Source organism: Coturnix japonica, chromosome 11 (genome assembly GCF_054131305.1).
Source record: "Coturnix japonica strain WE chromosome 11, WE-NBRP24, whole genome shotgun sequence".
Lineage (NCBI taxonomy): Eukaryota > Metazoa > Chordata > Aves > Galliformes > Phasianidae > Coturnix > Coturnix japonica.
The window spans coordinates 6,949,572-6,964,402 of record NC_140673.1 but is presented as its reverse complement, the minus strand read 5'-3'; the positions used below and the strand labels follow the sequence as shown (position 1 = coordinate 6,964,402).

General features: G+C 53.9%; 3 protein-coding genes across 12 annotated transcripts; all 3 read left to right on the top strand.

Annotated features, from left to right (window-relative positions):
* The first annotated feature begins 148 nt into the window (after positions 1 to 148).
* Positions 149 to 2,637, top strand: LOC146758986 (uncharacterized). 5 transcript variants are annotated; one of them, XM_085510977.1, is made up of 4 exons: positions 551 to 1,696; positions 1,809 to 1,912; positions 1,987 to 2,068; positions 2,280 to 2,637. In XM_085510977.1, exons 2-4 carry the CDS (start codon positions 1,842 to 1,844, stop codon positions 2,385 to 2,387), a joined length of 261 nt encoding a protein of 86 aa, XP_085367103.1. In that variant the 5' UTR covers positions 551 to 1,696; positions 1,809 to 1,841; the 3' UTR covers positions 2,388 to 2,637. The 5 variants fall into 3 exon arrangements, 3 of the variants coding, with proteins under 3 accessions (XP_085367102.1, XP_085367103.1, XP_085367101.1); XM_085510976.1 differs by lacking the exon at positions 551 to 1,696 and adding an exon at positions 149 to 275; XR_014932591.1 differs by having other exon boundaries at positions 551 to 1,912.
* Positions 2,638 to 4,671: 2,034 nt separating this feature from the next.
* LOC146758985 (uncharacterized) lies at positions 4,672 to 7,296 on the top strand. The gene is made up of 4 exons (XM_085510801.1): positions 4,672 to 4,734; positions 6,468 to 6,571; positions 6,646 to 6,727; positions 6,939 to 7,296. Exons 1-4 carry the CDS (start codon positions 4,672 to 4,674, stop codon positions 7,044 to 7,046), a joined length of 357 nt encoding a protein of 118 aa, XP_085366927.1. The 3' UTR covers positions 7,047 to 7,296.
* A 1,805-nt stretch (positions 7,297 to 9,101) lies between these two features.
* LOC146758984 (uncharacterized) lies at positions 9,102 to 11,950 on the top strand. 6 transcript variants are annotated; one of them, XR_014932594.1, is made up of 5 exons: positions 9,458 to 10,850; positions 10,882 to 11,009; positions 11,122 to 11,225; positions 11,300 to 11,381; positions 11,593 to 11,950. XR_014932594.1 is itself a non-coding variant. In XM_085510981.1 (4 exons), the coding sequence occupies exons 2-4, from the start codon at positions 11,155 to 11,157 to the stop codon at positions 11,698 to 11,700; spliced, it is 261 nt and encodes an 86-aa protein (XP_085367107.1). In that variant the 5' UTR covers positions 9,102 to 9,277; positions 11,122 to 11,154; the 3' UTR covers positions 11,701 to 11,950. The 6 variants fall into 5 exon arrangements, 4 of the variants coding, with proteins under 4 accessions (XP_085367107.1, XP_085367104.1, XP_085367105.1 ...); XR_014932593.1 differs by having other exon boundaries at positions 9,458 to 11,009; XM_085510981.1 differs by lacking the exons at positions 9,458 to 10,850; positions 10,882 to 11,009 and adding an exon at positions 9,102 to 9,277.
* Positions 11,951 to 14,831: the final 2,881 nt, after the last annotated feature.

Sequence of the window (14,831 nt, the reverse complement as noted above, 5' to 3'; positions counted from 1 at the left end):
CATTAGGTTCACCCGAGCCCAGCTTTCCAGCCTGTCAAGGTCCCTCTGAATGGCATCCGTTCCCTCCACCGTATCGACTGCACCACTCAGCTTGGTGTCATCAGCAAACTTGTTGAGGGTGCACTCCAGGAGGAGGAGAGGGAGGAGCGGGGTGTGCGCTGCCAGGGTCGGGCCGCGGTGCGGGGCGTGGAGGGATGTCGGGGGAGGAGCTGGCGGTGCTGCGCCACGCAGAGGCGATGCGTGCGGTGCCAGCGAGTGCGTGGAGCTGAACGAAGGTGTGTAACATGTCCTTGCTCTGGCTGTCGGTGAGCGGGACGAGTCGGGGCTGCAGTTCTGTGCTGGTGTTTGTTGCTGGGACCGGCTGCCTGAGCAGAATGGGGGCAGCGAGAGGGAGGTTGGACAAGCGGCAGCATCAGGAGCACGGCCCGGTTCTGCTGTGCTGATGGTGCTGTACGGCTGTGGGTCCCCACTGAGGGTCGGTGAGGCAGCGTGGCCCCGTGTGTGGACGTGGGATGTAATGAGAGTGAGTGGATGCAAATGGAGTCGGAGGTGTTACAAGGAGAGGCTCTGGATTGGAACAGGGAGAGCAGAGCTGGTGTGTCCCAGCAGGCAGGCGTAGTCAGGTGCCCTTTGGAGCCTGCTGTTCTTGGTGCTGAGCTCAGGAGCCCCATCAGATCAGCGTGGTGCTGCGTGCTGCGTATGGCAGCGCCAAGAGATTCCCTTGTGGAAGAAGGGGGAGGATGAAGGAGGCCGAGGGCCCTTTGCTCAGGGCCAGCTCGTCTGTGCCCTCTTGCTGACCGGAGAGAAGGGCTGCCCGCTGGGCACAGGCAGTGCCTTCTGGCTCCCGTGCCGTGCCCTGTCCTCCAGCCCCCTCCTCATGCCATGTGGAACGCCAGTGCCAGCAGTGCCAGCAGTGCGGCCGCCATGTTAGAACCCTGGCCACGGCCGTTACCTTGGTCACCGTTGCCCAACGGTGGGCAACGCACTCGCCTCTTAGATCTCCGGCCGATAACAGCCATGTGGGGGCCTAAGAGAGCGAGGCTGGAGGAAACCCACCATTTAGCTGGGAAGATGGTTCCGGGGACCGCGGGGTCGAAGAGGAGGAGGAGGGGGCCCACTGCCAGCACCATCAGGCAGCAGACAGGCAAGGGAGCCCATTGCCATCGCGCCTGGACCAGGTGCGTGACCACCTCCGTGGAGCCCATGGAGGTGGATCCACCTCCAGATGAGCCCATGGAGGTGGATCCACCTGAGGATGAGCCCATGGAGGTGGATCCACCCGATGCACGGCTGGCCTGGCACCACACCACCGTGCCAGGCCCTGCAGCAGTACCACCTCAGCTGCAGCATCGCTGGTCCAGGCGCTGGGCTCCGTACCGTCTGCGCGGCCCCCGCCCCCGGCATTAACCGGGTGGCTTCATTTAACATCATCTCCTCCTTTGAGACCTTGCGGGCCCCCGGTTCCATCTGAACCCTGTTTTTATTGTTGTTTTTATTGTTTTTATTGTTGTTTTTCTTGTTGTTTTTATTGTTAAATTTAGTTAGTTAGGATTAGGTGTTAGGAGTAGGTTATTGTTCACGTTTTAGTGTTAGGTGTAGGTTTTTGTTCCTGTTTTAGAGTTAGGCTTAGGTTAGTGTTCGTACTTAGAGTTAGGTGGGTTCCTACCAGCAGCTGGCAGCAAACAGCGCTCACTCGGTAAGCACACGTCTGCTTTCTCACCCAAAGCCATGAGTGCTGCTCCATGAGTGAGGAGGTCTGTGACATCTCCGAGGGATGGGATTTGCATCTTGTGACTTTTCTGTTGCAGATTGTCAGGGAGCAGAGCGTGAGTGGCTGTGAAATGCAATTGGGAAATGCTTCATGGGAACAGTCTGGAGCTGTGTCTGGAGCTTCCTGCGTGGCCATTGTAAGGTAGGTGTGCCTTACTGTAAGCGTGCACTGAAGCAGTGTCGGTTAAGCACAGCTCACTCCTTTGTCTTCAACAGATCAGCTTTCTGCACTCTTTATTTCCGTGGCTGGCGTTGTAGAGCGCAGCAGCAGCAAGGCCGTGAACACGTCCACAACCAGGTACGTGAACATGGGTGACTTTAATGGCTAGAATAACATTGCTGTTAGAATTAATAAGGCAGTGGTCACGCGTGTGTGCTGGAGCTCAGGGATAGGTTTATTCTTGCCTGCTGAGCTTTTCCCTTATTTGACACCCACCCATCCTCTCTTGCTTCTCTTCCCTTTCAGTTGTTAGAAAGCTCCCTGACTGTTTCCCAATTGATTCTTGCAGGACTCGGAGGGTTTTGAGTCTAAGACCTGGGAGACGGTGAAGCAACCCAAGGCAAGTGCTGCTCAGCTGAGCAAGAAAGCCAAGAAGGAAAGCAAAAAGAAACGATAAGGGCTTGAGCAGGAAGGCACAAAGGACAGCAGAATCGCCTGCATTGCGTCCTCAGAGGTGCACCAAAGGACACACACTGCGTGCTCCGGTTTTCAGGCCTGGCCGTGCTTTCCCTTTCCTGGACTGCGGAGAGGAACTGAGCAAGTTTTAGTCATTACCAGTATCCTGCCTATTTGATTTCATATTGAAATGTATTTTGGATGCATTTAGCATCTCTTTGTTGCAAATAAAAGCGAAAGAAACATTTGAATAGTGGTGCTGCCTCTTTCAGTAGCTGCTCAATACAGTGCCTGGCTCGGGCTAGTAATCGCAGGGCCATGATGTGGTTGGCTTCACGTCCCTCCCTGCAAATGGAGCTGCTTGTCCCACCTTTCCGTGTTGGTGTTCCCAACTGGTGGCCTTTCAGCCGAACTGGTAATGCTAGTGACGGACTGTGAGCATCCCTTGTTTTCCAAGGGCTGAGAGAAACAAAAGCAGTGTGGGAGGAAGAAAGGTGTCCCTGCGCCTTGAGCTTGTCTTTCTTCCCTGTTGGCTTTTCAGGGTTCTGGTGCACTGTCTGTTGCTGTTTGCACTGGGAAGCCCGGCTGCATGTGGGCAGCCATGTCCTGCGCTTCAGCTTCTCCTCTACCCACAAGGAGGAGTTCAAGTGTGGGTGGGATGGTGAGAAGAGCAGGGCTGGGAGTGGGGCTGGAGGAGAGGGCAGCGGGCGGGCTGCAGGCGAACGTGCCTCGGGCCCAGAGCTGAGCTGTAAAATGGGAGGACCCCGAGCCGCGCTGCGCTGCTTCAGCTCCAATGGTTCATGATGGGCAGCGCCACGTGTTTAGTGCCAGGGTGCTGCAAGGGCACGTAGCTGAGCCAGAGCCCAGAGAGGAGAGGCTGGATGTCAAGAGTGTCTGGTGGCCATTTTCAATTGGCGCCCTGGCACCTTCCTCCTTCCACCAGCCTGCACGGTGGACTGTGTACAGCGAGCCACGAGGCACTGCCTCCTGCTGCCTGCCTGCCTGCCTGCCTGCGTGCGTGACAATAAGCAGTGCTGCTGGAGATGGAAGAGAGGATTGTCGGGTTGGGTGCAGCAAAGGAGCTGGTTGCAAAGGAGAGAAACCAAATGGGACTCACCACAGCCAACATACGGACATCTGTTCTCCAAGCATGCCCAAAGGTTGTGTCCTCTAACTTTACAGTCCTGACAGGTGCCATGAGACTTCTGTATCAATTCTTCTTTTGTTATCTCTCCAGCTGACTCCAGGTGTGGACAATTGCTGCTGAGCGATGACATTTTCATATGCTTTCTTTTGCAAGATCCAGACCCTGGGATTTCCACGACCAAGAATGCAGCGTAGTACCAACTGCCCAGCAAACTTCCCTCTTGCTTGAGTTCTTCGGCTGCACCTTAAGAACTGTGTTCAGTTTTGGGCTCCTCACTGCAAGAAAGACATTGAGGCCCTGGAACCGTTCACAGGAGGGCTACGAAGCTGGTGAGGGGTCTGGAGCACAGGACGTATGAGGAGCGGCTGAGGGAGCTGGGATTGTTCAGCCTGGAGAAGAGAAGGCTCAGGGGAGACCTTCTAGCTCTCTATAACTTCCTGAGGGGAGGTTGTAGTGAGCTGGGGGTTGGCCTCTTCTCTCGTGTAGACATGATAGAACTAGAGGGAATGGTTTCAAGCTGCGCCAGGGGAGATTCAGGCTGGACATCAGGACATATTACTTTTCGGAAAGGGTGGTGAGGCACTGGAATGCACTGCCCAGGGAGGTGGTGGAGTCACTGACCATGGGAGTGTTCAAGAAACGTTTGGATGTTGTGTTGAGGGACATGATTTAGCTGGGAAGTATTGGTGATGGTTGGACTGGATGATCTCCTGGGTCTTTTCCAACCTTGATAACTCTGTGATTCTGTGAAATGTTGATGAGCGGTCATTGCATCTCAGCTGTGGGTCTGGGCTCAGCCTGTGCAGCAGCACCTCGGGGCTGGGGCCGAGCCCGGTGCCGGGGCTGTGCTGCCTGCAGGAGGCTGCGGGGCTGTGGCAGCCACTTTGGGTGCAGCACATGGGCATGGGGGAGGGCCGGCAGCAGGGAGGGCGATGGGCCCGAGCCCAAATCGTGTTGGTCACAGCACAGGGGCTGCAGGGGATGGCAGATGTGATCCTGCGGGGTTAGGAAAGGGCACAGCAGAGCACCGAGGAGCACAAGGCAGTGAAGCGCAGCACGAGCCGTTGATTGCCTGCACTGATGATGAGATGTGCGTCCTGAGTGCGGATGGAAAGCGAAGGGAAAGGAGGAGGGGGGCATGGAGGGGCAGGAAGCGCTTGGTGCCGGCGGGAGCAGTTCCGGGCCATGGCGCCATGGGAAGGTGATCGGGGCCGGGAGGAGCGGGGTGTGCGCTGCCAGGGTCGGGCCGCGGTGCGGGGCGTGGAGGGATGTCGGGGGAGGAGCTGGCGGTGCTGCGGCACGCAGAGGCGATGCGTGCGGTGCCAGCGAGTGCGTGGAGCTGAACGAAGGTGTGTAACATGTCCTTGCTCTGGCTGTCGGTGAGCGGGACGAGTCGGGGCTGCAGTTCTGTGCTGGTGTTTGTTGCTGGGACCGGCTGCCTGAGCAGAATGGGGGCAGCGAGAGGGAGGTTGGACAAGCGGCAGCATCAGGAGCACGGCCCGGTTCTGCTGTGCTGATGGTGCTGTACGGCTGTGGGTCCCCACTGAGGGTCGGTGAGGCAGCGTGGCCCCGTGTGTGGACGTGGGATGTAATGAGAGTGAGTGGATGCAAATGGAGTCGGAGGTGTTACAAGGAGAGGCTCTGGATTGGAACAGGGAGAGCAGAGCTGGTGTGTCCCAGCAGGCAGGCGTGGTCAGGTGCCCTTTGGAGCCTGCTGTTCTTGGTGCTGAGCTCAGGAGCCCCATCAGATCAGCGTGGTGCTGCGTGCTGCGTATGGCAGCGCCAAGAGATTCCCTTGTGGAAGAAGGGGGAGGATGAAGGAGGCCGAGGGCCCTTTGCTCAGGGCCAGCTCGTCTGTGCCCTCTTGCTGACCGGAGAGAAGGGCTGCCCGCTGGGCACAGGCAGTGCCTTCTGGCTCCCGTGCCGTGCCCTGTCCTCCAGCCCCCTCCTCATGCCATGTGGAACGCCAGTGCCAGCAGTGCCAGCAGTGCGGCCGCCATGTTAGAACCCTGGCCACGGCCGTTACCTTGGTCACCGTTGCCCAACGGTGGGCAACGCACTCGCCTCTTAGATCTCCGGCCGATAACAGCCATGTGGGGGCCTAAGAGAGCGAGGCTGGAGGAAACCCACCATTTAGCTGGGAAGATGGTTCCGGGGACCGCGGGGTCGAAGAGGAGGAGGAGGGGGCCCACTGCCAGCACCATCAGGCAGCAGACAGGCAAGGGAGCCCATTGCCATCGCGCCTGGACCAGGTGCGTGACCACCTCCGTGGAGCCCATGGAGGTGGATCCACCTCCAGATGAGCCCATGGAGGTGGATCCACCTCCAGATGAGCCCATGGAGGTGGATCCACCCGATGCACGGCTGGCCTGGCACCACACCACCGTGCCAGGCCCTGCAGCAGTACCACCTCAGCTGCAGCATCGCTGGTCCAGGCGCTGGGCTCCGTACCGTCTGCGCGGCCCCCGCCCCCGGCATTAACCGGGTGGCTTCATTTAACATCATCTCCTCCTTTGAGACCTTGCGGGCCCCCGGTTCCATCTAAACCCCATTTTTATTGTTGTTTTTATTGTTTTTATTGTTGTTTTTATTGTTTTTATTGTTGTTTTTCTTGTTGTTTTTATTGTTAAATTTAGTTAGTTAGGATTAGGTGTTAGGAGTAGGTTATTGTTCATGTTTTTTAATTAGGAGTAGGTTATTGTTCACGTTTTAGTGTTAGGTGTAGGTTTTTGTTCCTGTTTTAGAGTTAGGCTTAGGTTAGTGTTCGTACTTAGAGTTAGGTGGGTTCCTACCAGCAGCTGGCAGCAAACAGCGCTCACTCGGTAAGCACACGTCTGCTTTCTCACCCAAAGCCATGAGTGCTGCTCCATGAGTGAGGAGGTCTGTGACATCTCCGAGGGATGGGATTTGCATCTTGTGACTTTTCTGTTGCAGATTGTCAGGGAGCAGAGCGTGAGTGGCTGTGAAATGCAATTGGGAAATGCTTCATGGGAACAGTCTGGAGCTGTGTCTGGAGCTTCCTGCGTGGCCATTGTAAGGTAGGTGTGCCTTACTGTAAGCGTGCACTGAAGCAGTGTCGGTTAAGCACAGCTCACTCCTCTGTCTTCAACAGATCAGCTTTCTGCACTCTTTATTTCCGTGGCTGGCGTTGTAGAGCGCAGCAGCAGCAAGGCCGTGAACACGTCCACAACCAGGTACGTGAACATGGGTGACTTTAATGGCTAGAATAACATTGCTGTTAGAATTAATAAGGCAGTGGTCACGCGTGTGTGCTGGAGCTCAGGGATAGGTTTATTCTTGCCTGCTGAGCTTTTCCCTTATTTGACACCCACCCATCCTCTCTTGCTTCTCTTCCCTTTCAGTTGTTAGAAAGCTCCCTGACTGTTTCCCAATTGATTCTTGCAGGACTCGGAGGGTTTTGAGTCTAAGACCTGGGAGACGGTGAAGCAACCCAAGGCAAGTGCTGCTCAGCTGAGCAAGAAAGCCAAGAAGGAAAGCAAAAAGAAACGATAAGGGCTTGAGCAGGAAGGCACAAAGGACAGCAGAATCGCCTGCATTGCGTCCTCAGAGGTGCACCAAAGGACACACACTGCGTGCTCCGGTTTTCAGGCCAGGCCGTGCTTTCCCTTTCCTGGACTGCGGAGAGGAACTGAGCAAGTTTTAGTCATTACCAGTATCCCGCCTATTTGATTTCATATTGAAATGTATTTTGGATGCATTTAGCATCTCTTTGTTGCAAATAAAAGCGAAAGAAACATTTGAATAGTGGTGCTGCCTCTTTCAGTAGCTGCTCAATACAGTGCCTGGCTCGGGCTAGTAATCGCAGGGCCATGATGTGGTTGGCTTCACGTCCCTCCCTGCAAATGGAGCTGCTTGTCCCACCTTTCCGTGTTGGTGTTCCCAACTGGTGGCCTTTCAGCCGAACTGGTAATGCTAGTGACGGACTGTGAGCATCCCTTGTTTTCCAAGGGCTGAGAGAAACAAAAGCAGTGTGGGAGGAAGAAAGGTGTCCCTGCGCCTTGAGCTTGTCTTTCTTCCCTGTTGGCTTTTCAGGGTTCTGGTGCACTGTCTGTTGCTGTTTGCACTGGGAAGCCCGGCTGCATGTGGGCAGCCATGTCCTGCGCTTCAGCTTCTCCTCTACCCACAAGGAGGAGTTCAAGTGTGGGTGGGATGGTGAGAAGAGCAGGGCTGGGAGTGGGGCTGGAGGAGAGGGCAGCGGGCGGGCTGCAGGCGAACGTGCCTCGGGCCCAGAGCTGAAAAATGGGAGGACCCCGAGCCGCGCTGCGCTGCTTCAGCTCCAATGGTTCATGATGGGCAGCGCCACGTGTTTAGTGCCAGGGTGCTGCAAGGGCACGTAGCTGAGCCAGAGCCCAGAGAGGAGAGGCTGGATGTCAAGAGTGTCTGGTGGCCACTTTCAATTGGCGCCCTGGCACCTTCCTCCTTCCACCAGCCTGCACGGTGGACTGTGTACAGCGAGCCACGAGGCACTGCCTCCTGCTGCCTGCCTGCCTGCCTGCCTGCGTGCGTGACAATAAGCAGTGCTGCTGGAGATGGAAGAGAGGATTGTCGGGTTGGGTGCAGCAAAGGAGCTGGTTGCAAAGGAGAGAAACCAAATGGGACTCACCACAGCCAACATACGGACATCTGTTCTCCAAGCATGCCCAAAGGTTGTGTCCTCTAACTTTACAGTCCTGACAGGTGCCATGAGACTTCTGTATCAATTCTTCTTTTGTTATCTCTCCAGCTGACTCCAGGTGTGGACAATTGCTGCTGAGCGATGACATTTTCATATGCTTTCTTTTGCAAGATCCAGACCCTGGGATTTCCACGACCAAGAATGCAGCGTAGTACCAACTGCCCAGCAAACTTCCCTCTTGCTTGAGTTCTTCGGCTGCACCTTAAGAACTGTGTTCAGTTTTGGGCTCCTCACTGCAAGAAAGACATTGAGGCCCTGGAACCGTTCACAGGAGGGCTACGAAGCTGGTGAGGGGTCTGGAGCACAGGACGTATGAGGAGCGGCTGAGGGAGCTGGGATTGTTCAGCCTGGAGAAGAGAAGGCTCAGGGGAGACCTTCTAGCTCTCTATAACTTCCTGAGGGGAGGTTGTAGTGAGCTGGGGGTTGGCCTCTTCTCTCGTGTAGACATGATAGAACTAGAGGGAATGGTTTCAAGCTGCGCCAGGGGAGATTCAGGCTGGACATCAGGAAATATTACTTTTCGGAAAGGGTGGTGAGGCACTGGAATGCACTGCCCAGGGAGGTGGTGGAGTCACTGACCATGGGAGTGTTCAAGAAACGTTTGGATGTTGTGTTGAGGGACATGATTTAGCTGGGAAGTATTGGTGATGGTTGGACTGGATGATCTCCTGGGTCTTTTCCAACCTTGATAACTCTGTGATTCTGTGAAATGTTGATGAGCGGTCATTGCATCTCAGCTGTGGGTCTGGGCTCAGCCTGTGCAGCAGCACCTCGGGGCTGGGGCCGAGCCCGGTGCCGGGGCTGTGCTGCCTGCAGGAGGCTGCGAGGCTGTGGCAGCCACTTTGGGTGCAGCACATGGGCATGGGGGAGGGCCGGCAGCAGGGAGGGCGATGGGCCCGAGCCCAAATCGTGTTGGTCACAGCACAGGGGCTGCAGGGGATGGCAGATGTGATCCTGCGGGGTTAGGAAAGGGCACAGCAGAGCACCGAGGAGCACAAGGCAGTGAAGCGCAGCACGAGCCGTTGATTGCCTGCACTGATGATGAGATGTGCGTCCTGAGTGCGGATGGAAAGTGAAGGGAAAGGAGGAGGGGGGGATGGAGGGGCAGGAAGCGCTTGGTGCCGGCGGGAGCAGTTCCGGGCCATGGCGCCATGGGAAGGTGATCGGGGCCGGGAGGAGCGGGGTGTGCGCTGCCAGGGTCGGGCCGCGGTGCGGGGCGTGGAGGGATGTCGGGGGAGGAGCTGGCGGTGCTGCGCCACGCAGAGGCGATGCGTGCGGTGCCAGCGAGTGCGTGGAGCTGAACGAAGGTGTGTAACATGTCCTTGCTCTGGCTGTCGGTGAGCGGGACGAGTCGGGGCTGCAGTTCTGTGCTGGTGTTTGTTGCTGGGACCGGCTGCCTGAGCAGAATGGGGGCAGCGAGAGGGAGGTTGGACAAGCGGCAGCATCAGGAGCACGGCCCGGTTCTGCTGTGCTGATGGTGCTGTACGGCTGTGGGTCCCCACTGAGGGTCGGTGAGGCAGCGTGGCCCCGTGTGTGGACGTGGGATGTAATGAGAGTGAGTGGATGCAAATGGAGTCGGAGGTGTTACAAGGAGAGGCTCTGGATTGGAACAGGGAGAGCAGAGCTGGTGTGTCCCAGCAGGCAGGCGTGGTCAGGTGCCCTTTGGAGCCTGCTGTTCTTGGTGCTGAGCTCAGGAGCCCCATCAGATCAGCGTGGTGCTGCGTGCTGCGTATGGCAGCGCCAAGAGATTCCCTTGTGGAAGAAGGGGGAGGATGAAGGAGGCCGAGGGCCCTTTGCTCAGGGCCAGCTCGTCTGTGCCCTCTTGCTGACCGGAGAGAAGGGCTGCCCGCTGGGCACAGGCAGTGCCTTCTGGCTCCCGTGCCGTGCCCTGTCCTCCAGCCCCCTCCTCATGCCATGTGGAACGCCAGTGCCAGCAGTGCCAGCAGTGCGGCCGCCATGTTAGAACCCTGGCCACGGCCGTTACCCTGGTCACCGTTGCCCAACGGTGGGCAACGCACTCGCCTCTTAGATCTCCGGCCGATAACAGCCATGTGGGGGCCTAAGAGAGCGAGGCTGGAGGAAACCCACCATTTAGCTGGGAAGATGGTTCCGGGGACCGCGGGGTCGAAGAGGAGGAGGAGGGGGCCCACTGCCAGCACCATCAGGCAGCAGACAGGCAAGGGAGCCCATTGCCATCGCGCCTGGACCAGGTGCGTGACCACCTCCGTGGAGCCCATGGAGGTGGATCCACCTCCAGATGAGCCCATGGAGGTGGATCCACCTCCAGATGAGCCCATGGAGGTGGATCCACCCGATGCACGGCTGGCCTGGCACCACACCACCGTGCCAGGCCCTGCAGCAGTACCACCTCAGCTGCAGCATCGCTGGTCCAGGCGCTGGGCTCCGTACCGTCTGCGCGGCCCCCGCCCCCGGCATTAACCGGGTGGCTTCATTTAACATCATCTCCTCCTTTGAGACCTTGCGGGCCCCCGGTTCCATCTAAACCCCGTTTTTATTGTTGTTTTTATTGTTTTTATTGTTGTTTTTATTGTTTTTATTGTTGTTTTTATTGTTGTTTTTATTGTTAAATTTAGTTAGTTAGGATTAGGTGTTAGGAGTAGGTTATTGTTCATGTTTTTTAATTAGGAGTAGGTTATTGTTCACGTTTTAGTGTTAGGTGTAGGTTTTTGTTCCTGTTTTAGAGTTAGGCTTAGGTTAGTGTTCGTACTTAGAGTTAGGTGGGTTCCTACCAGCAGCTGGCAGCAAACAGCGCTCACTCGGTAAGCACACGTCTGCTTTCTCACCCAAAGCCATGAGTGCTGCTCCATGAGTGAGGAGGTCTGTGACATCTCCGAGGGATGGGATTTGCATCTTGTGACTTTTCTGTTGCAGATTGTCAGGGAGCAGAGCGTGAGTGGCTGTGAAATGCAATTGGGAAATGCTTCATGGGAACAGTCTGGAGCTGTGTCTGGAGCTTCCTGCGTGGCCATTGTAAGGTAGGTGTGCCTTACCGTAAGCGTGCACTGAAGCAGTGTCGGTTAAGCACAGCTCACTCCTCTGTCTTCAACAGATCAGCTTTCTGCACTCTTTATTTCCGTGGCTGGCGTTGTAGAGCGCAGCAGCAGCAAGGCCGTGAACACGTCCACAACCAGGTACGTGAACATGGGTGACTTTAATGGCTAGAATAACATTGCTGTTAGAATTAATAAGGCAGTGGTCACGCGTGTGTGCTGGAGCTCAGGGATAGGTTTATTCTTGCCTGCTGAGCTTTTCCCTTATTTGACACCCACCCATCCTCTCTTGCTTCTCTTCCCTTTCAGTTGTTAGAAAGCTCCCTGACTGTTTCCCAATTGATTCTTGCAGGACTCGGAGGGTTTTGAGTCTAAGACCTGGGAGACGGTGAAGCAACCCAAGGCAAGTGCTGCTCAGCTGAGCAAGAAAGCCAAGAAGGAAAGCAAAAAGAAACGATAAGGGCTTGAGCAGGAAGGCACAAAGGACAGCAGAATCGCCTGCATTGCGTCCTCAGAGGTGCACCAAAGGACACACACTGCGTGCTCCGGTTTTCAGGCCTGGCCGTGCTTTCCCTTTCCTGGACTGCGGAGAGGAACTGAGCAAGTTTTAGTCATTACCAGTATCCCGCCTATTTGATTTCATATTGAAATGTATTTTGGATGCATTTAGCATCTCTTTGTTGCAAATAAAAGCGAAAGAAACATTTGAATAGTGGTGCTGCCTCTTTCAGTAGCTGCTGAATACAGTGCCTGGCTCGGGCTGGCAATTGCAGGACCATGATGTGTTCGGCTTCACATCCCTACCTGAATCACAGAATCACAGAATTATTGGGGTTGGAAGGGACCTCTAGAGATCATCGAGTCCAACCCCCCTGCCAAAGCAGGCTCCCTACACCACATCACACAGCTCGGCGTCCAGGCAGGTCTTGAATATCTCCAGAGAAGGAGACTCCTCCACCTCCCTGGGCAGCCTGTTCCAGTGCTCCATCACCCTCGCTGTAAAGAAGTTCTTCCGCACATTCGTGCGGAACTTCCTATGCTGTCCTTTCATCCCATTACCCCTAGTCCTGTCCCCACGCACTACTAAAAAGAGACCAGCCTCGCCACTATGGCCCCCACACCTCAGGTATTTGTAAACCTGGATCAAGTCCCCTCTCAGCCTTCTTTTCTCAAGGCTAAACAGACCCAGTTCCTAAGTCTCTCCTCATAGGGGAGATGCTCCAGGCCCTTCACCATCTCTGTGGCCCTCCGCTGGACTCTTTCCAAGAGATCCCTGTCTTTTTTGTACTGGGGGTCCCGGAACTGGACACAATATTCCACATGAGGCCTCACCAGGGCAGAGTAGAGGGGGAGGATCACCTCCCTCGACCTGCTGGACACGCTCTTTTTAATGCACCCCAGTATGCCATTGGCCTTTTTGGCTACAAGGGCTCTCCGCTGGCTCATGGTTAATCTGTCGTCCACCAGGACGCCCAGGTCCCTCTCAGCAGAGCTCCTCTCCAGCAGCTCTTCCCCCAGCCTGTACTGGTGCATGCAATTATTTCTACCCAGGTGCAAGACTCTACACTTGCTTTTGTTAAACTTCATCCGGTTTCCTACTGCCCAGCTCTCCAGCCTGTCCAGGTCTCGCTGAATGGCAGCACAGCCTTCAGGCGTGTCAGCCAATCCTCCCAACTTCGTGTCATCACAAACTTGCTGAGGGTGGTCACTATCCCCTCATCAAGGTCGTTGATGTTGAACAAGACCAGACCCAGCACAGACCCCTGGGTTTACTTAGTTTACAGTTTGGAAGGGCTTCAATAAATACAATGAAAAAACAGGTCTCTTTCCATAAAACACAGCTAAGTGTCCACAGCACACAATACTAACAACAGCCTGTTTAGCATTATCTTGGATACAATTCCTTCTCTTTGAAACTTAAAATCTCAATAGGCAATGCAAAACCAAAGATTCACTCCAGCTGCCAGCTATCAGTATTTTGACCCTGTTAGGCTTTGAAGAAAGAGTTTCCCAAGGCTGTAACAACAGGCAGATAAGAAATGTGTTTGTTTTAGACGGGGAGTGAAATTGAACATAAGTGCAGCCATGTCTACCGACTGCTGTAGATGCCACCATCTACAGGGAATGCAGGCTGCAAAACGCCTGTCTGCTATCTAAGCTGTTGCAAGGCTCTGGGCATCTAGAAAGAGTCCACAAATTGCTACCATTAATTCTGGCAGCTCCAAGGGCTAGATTTAGAGGAGGCACCTGGAAGACTGAAATAAGCCCACACTGTCAGCATGCAACAGCACTGCCATGTGCCCTGTCAGCCGGTGGAAAGGACAGCCAGCAATTCCCCACAGGCTGCTGCCACAGCTTCGGTGTTCAGAGCAGACACAGACAGAGAAGATCCTAAGATACAGGCTTGAAGAATAACCATTAATGCTGAGTTTTGAAAGATGAGGAAGGAATAGTGAGTTTCAAAGGTAGCAAAGATGCTGAAAGGGTAAGACCACTTGAAATTTGATCATTCACTCAATGAAGTGAGACTGAAAAAGAATCTTCTGTGGAGATTCAGGAGGAACAAAACTAGATAAAGCATTCTCAATGCAAAACTGCAATACAAGGTAGGAGATAACAAACAGTTGTTTTTACTTTTTATCTTTCAGAAAAACTGTATTATGTATTGCAGCTTCCTTGTAGCCCACTGAGAAGCATTTGAATAAGACAAACAGAGGTCACTTTGCAGCAGAAAAGCGAACTCATAGCTCTGTGCACTGGGTAGATTCTGTCAGTGCTTGAGCTACCTAACCCGCAGCTCTTTCAGGTATCTCCTTGCTGCAATGCAGTCAAGGTTTGTTGCTACAGAATTAGCATAACAAAAGCCTAAGAAATATGAATCTTTACAGGCACCTGTATACCTTCAGATCCAGAAGGCTTGCTGTCATCCCACTAATCTGTTAAATAGGCTCCTATATTCAGAGAACCGATTTGGGGAAGATGAAAAAGCTATTTGTTGTCATAGAAACAGTATGACTTTCTGCTGCTGTGCAGGCTGATACGGGAGGATATTATTGTTTGGACTTCTTCCAGGCATCCAGATTGAGAAACACTGAAGTGCTTTTTTAAAAGTCCCTGAAATTTTGCCAAATAACCAGATCCACAATTTTCACAAACATATTCAAATATTTACCAATTGTTGTGGTTAAATTTGAAAAGCTCTGGATACAGGAAACACTGTTGAAAAAAATATATTCTTTGCTCAAAAAAAAAACAAGCAAGTAATGGAGATCTTGTAAGGCTACAGAAAATGTCCAAAACTCTGCAATCAGTTACAGAAAAGCAATTAAAACATCAGCCAATTAGCAGGTAGCTGAAGTTAATATTTTAAAAGCCTATAGTTAATGAGTTTGTTAAGGTTAAAAACACAAAAGAAGATATCCCAAAGGTTTAACAGCTGCCAAAGAGTACCACTAACTGCAAGGAAGGAAAGATGTTTATGGTTGTTCCTTTATGTTCTTTATAATTCAAGAAAAACAGTATCAGTAAGTCATTAAGCACAGTGTGGTAGTGAACAAACCTCCAAAAGATCCAGCCAAGCAGCTGTATTCT

Excerpts from the sequence above, each read along its gene's own strand:
- LOC146758986 (XM_085510975.1), top strand. The coding sequence starts at position 1,743 with ATGAGTGAGGAGGTCTGTGACATCTCCGAGGGATGGGATTTGCATCTT. Across the intron at positions 1,913-1,986 it reads TCCTGCGTGGCCATTGTAAG|ATCAGCTTTCTGCACTCTTT; the intron begins GTAGGTGTGCCT and ends TGTCTTCAACAG. Across the intron at positions 2,069-2,279 it reads GTGAACACGTCCACAACCAG|GACTCGGAGGGTTTTGAGTC; the intron begins GTACGTGAACAT and ends TGATTCTTGCAG.
- LOC146758985 (XM_085510801.1), top strand. The coding sequence starts at position 4,672 with ATGGAGGGGCAGGAAGCGCTTGGTGCCGGCGGGAGCAGTTCCGGGCCA. Across the intron at positions 4,735-6,467 it reads GGCCATGGCGCCATGGGAAG|ATTGTCAGGGAGCAGAGCGT; the intron begins GTGATCGGGGCC and ends TTTCTGTTGCAG. Across the intron at positions 6,572-6,645 it reads TCCTGCGTGGCCATTGTAAG|ATCAGCTTTCTGCACTCTTT; the intron begins GTAGGTGTGCCT and ends TGTCTTCAACAG.
- LOC146758984 (XM_085510978.1), top strand. The coding sequence starts at position 9,326 with ATGGAGGGGCAGGAAGCGCTTGGTGCCGGCGGGAGCAGTTCCGGGCCA. Across the intron at positions 9,389-11,121 it reads GGCCATGGCGCCATGGGAAG|ATTGTCAGGGAGCAGAGCGT; the intron begins GTGATCGGGGCC and ends TTTCTGTTGCAG. Across the intron at positions 11,226-11,299 it reads TCCTGCGTGGCCATTGTAAG|ATCAGCTTTCTGCACTCTTT; the intron begins GTAGGTGTGCCT and ends TGTCTTCAACAG.